The sequence below is a fragment of the Berghia stephanieae genome, chromosome 6 (assembly GCF_034508935.2).
Source record: "Berghia stephanieae isolate SIO BIC M18660-M18661 chromosome 6, UCSD_Bste_1.3, whole genome shotgun sequence".
Taxonomy (NCBI): domain Eukaryota; kingdom Metazoa; phylum Mollusca; class Gastropoda; order Nudibranchia; family Aeolidiidae; genus Berghia; species Berghia stephanieae.
In genome coordinates, this window is record NC_088365.1 from 54,112,241 (window position 1) to 54,114,740 (window position 2,500).

Genomic DNA, 2,500 nt, shown 5'->3' on the forward strand with positions numbered 1-2,500 from the left:
TTGTAGTGGTGATGGGGGTGAAGGTGGTGGTGGTGGTGGTGGTGATGGTGGTGGTGGTGATGGTGGTGGTGATGGTGGTGGTGATTGTGGAGGTGATGGTGGTGGTAGAGGTGATGGTGGTGGTAGAGGTGATGGTGTTGGTGGTGATGATGGTGATGGTGGTGGCGGTGATGGTGGTGGTGGTGATAGTGGTGGTGATGGTGGTGGTGATTGTGGAGGTGATGGTGGAGGTAGAGGTGAAGGTGGTGGTGGCAGTGGTGGTGGCAGTGGTGGTGATGATGGTGGTGGTGGTGGTGGTGATGGTGGTGGTGGTGGTGATTGTGGTGGTGGTGATGATGATGATGATGATGGTGATGATGATGATGATGATGATGATGATGATGATGATGATGATGATGATGATAATGATGGCGACGACAACGACGATGTTGAGATGAGGATGATGACGACGACGACGATGATGATCATGATGATGATGATGATGATAATGATGGTAATGATGATGAGGTTTTTCACTTACAGCTGTAAAACTACTGGCGTTCTCCACCGCTTCCAAAGTGATGGTCTGGTTAGGCATTCTGGTTGCCATGGCGACAGAGTACAAAATGGCTGCCCTCTGACTCCACTGTATGCGTTATCTCTCAGAGTCTGAAATAAATAGCGATCATTTTTACATTACGGTAGCGAATATTGCTCTGTCGTTGATCTTTTTTTTTTTGGATAATATATTCAATCATGTTTTCATTTGTTTTTGTTTTGTTTTTTTTTTATATGGGGAAGGGGGGGGGGGGTTGTTTGTTTCTTTGGTTGCCTGAAGCTGGGTCATGAGCCCGAAACGTTTCTTGTTTGGTATTTTTTTGTGCTGCTATGTGGTTTTGTGGTATGACAATCGCTTTAGGATCAGAAGGTCCTGGGTTCGAGCTTCGCTCGGCGCATAGTTCAGTCCTTGGAGAAGGCTCTTTACTCACATTCACCCACCGTACTCAGGTGTAAAATGGGTATTTGGCCGTTCATAGCGTTGTCTCTGTCGGTGAAAAAAATGTATTATCGAGAAAGAGACGTCATGTCTCGTTCTATATGTCACGTGTTGCTGTTGGTCAGGGACTCTTTGAAAAGCGCTTTGAGCACGTTTAGTGAATATTGCTCTATATAGGGAATGAGATTAGCGGAAGAGTAGCGTCCCTTGATTGGACGTCACCTTACAGAGAGAACGTCAACATGGTTTTGCGCATGCGTCTCTCTCGTCCTCGCTTTCGGTGAAGTGTCTCATGCCGCTTTCACCGGAAGCGAGGACGAGAGACGCATGTGCAAAACCACAATGACGTTCTCTCTCTAATAACTTCTCCGCCGGTGACGTCCAATCAAGGGACGCTACTCTTCCGCTAATCTCATTCCCTATAAAAGCTCATTTTTTGGGTTTCTTTTTGATAGCTGCTATAATATTCATGTTTGTTACTTTGTACATATATTGGTGATCCAGACTTCCTGGCCTATGGCGCCTGTACTTATCCTGGACCCCCCCCCCCCTGGCCCCCCATTTAGGGGATTCGATAGCTCAACGGGTAGAGTGCTCGCTGCACACGCAAAAGGGGACCGAAATCGTTTCCGGTTACAGTCGATAATCATTATCATTATTATTATTATCATCATCATCATCATCATCATCATCATCATCATCATTATTATTATTATTATTATTATTATTATTATTATTATTATTATTATTATTATTATTATTATTATTATTATTTTGTATGTGTTTTTTGTTTGTTTATTTTTATGTTGTTTTTTTCTTTTCGTTTTTATTTGGTTCCACCATACTCTCTCTCTCTCTCTCTCTCTCTCTCTCTCTCTCTCTCTCTCTCTTTCTTTCTTTCTTTCTCTCTCTCTCTCTCGCTGTCCCTCTCTTTATACGTCTCTCTTTCTCTCTCTCTCAAGCTCCCATTACTTAGACCCTCTATCTCACCTATCTCTATCTCTATCTTTTAATCTCTCTTTCTCTCCACCTCCCATCCCCCCTCCCCCCCTCTCTCTCTCTCTCTCTCTCTCTCTCTCTCTCTCTCTCTCTCTCTCTCTCTCTCTCTCCCATTAATCGTATGTCTGCATGTTGTTATGCTTGTAACCTAGGTAAGAATTCTATTGTTTTGTTTGTTGCTTTTGTAAATTTGTCTTTCTGTTTGTTTGTTTGTTTTTCTTCTCGTAATGCCCCTGTGCCAATCTATCGAAGCCAATCAAGTGTGCTAGACTAGACAATGAATACAACATTATCAGTATAAAAGGTCTGTCCCCGTAGTGTGTTATCATCGTAAACATTATGGCACTGCAACTACACACTATAAAATATAATAAATAATGATCTGTTTTGGTTGAGAGGACACAGCACACCAGAGGGTGTCTGTCAGGTTAAGTAAGAATCGTGGGACAAAATCATTACGAATCTGCCAAGATCTCTTCATTCAATCGACCATTTGCACTGCTCAAAGACAATAACACCAATGAA

General features: G+C 43.0%; 1 protein-coding gene across 1 annotated transcript in view; it reads right to left on the reverse strand.

Annotated features, from left to right (window-relative positions):
• Positions 1 to 2,500, reverse strand: part of LOC144975895 (uncharacterized) — a 49,670-nt gene that overhangs the window by 43,754 nt on the left and 3,416 nt on the right. The window contains exon 2 of the mRNA XM_078920082.1: positions 521 to 648. Within this exon, the coding sequence (XP_078776208.1) occupies positions 521 to 589 (69 nt within the window). The 5' untranslated portion in view covers positions 590 to 648. The remainder of the gene's footprint in view (positions 1 to 520; positions 649 to 2,500) is intronic.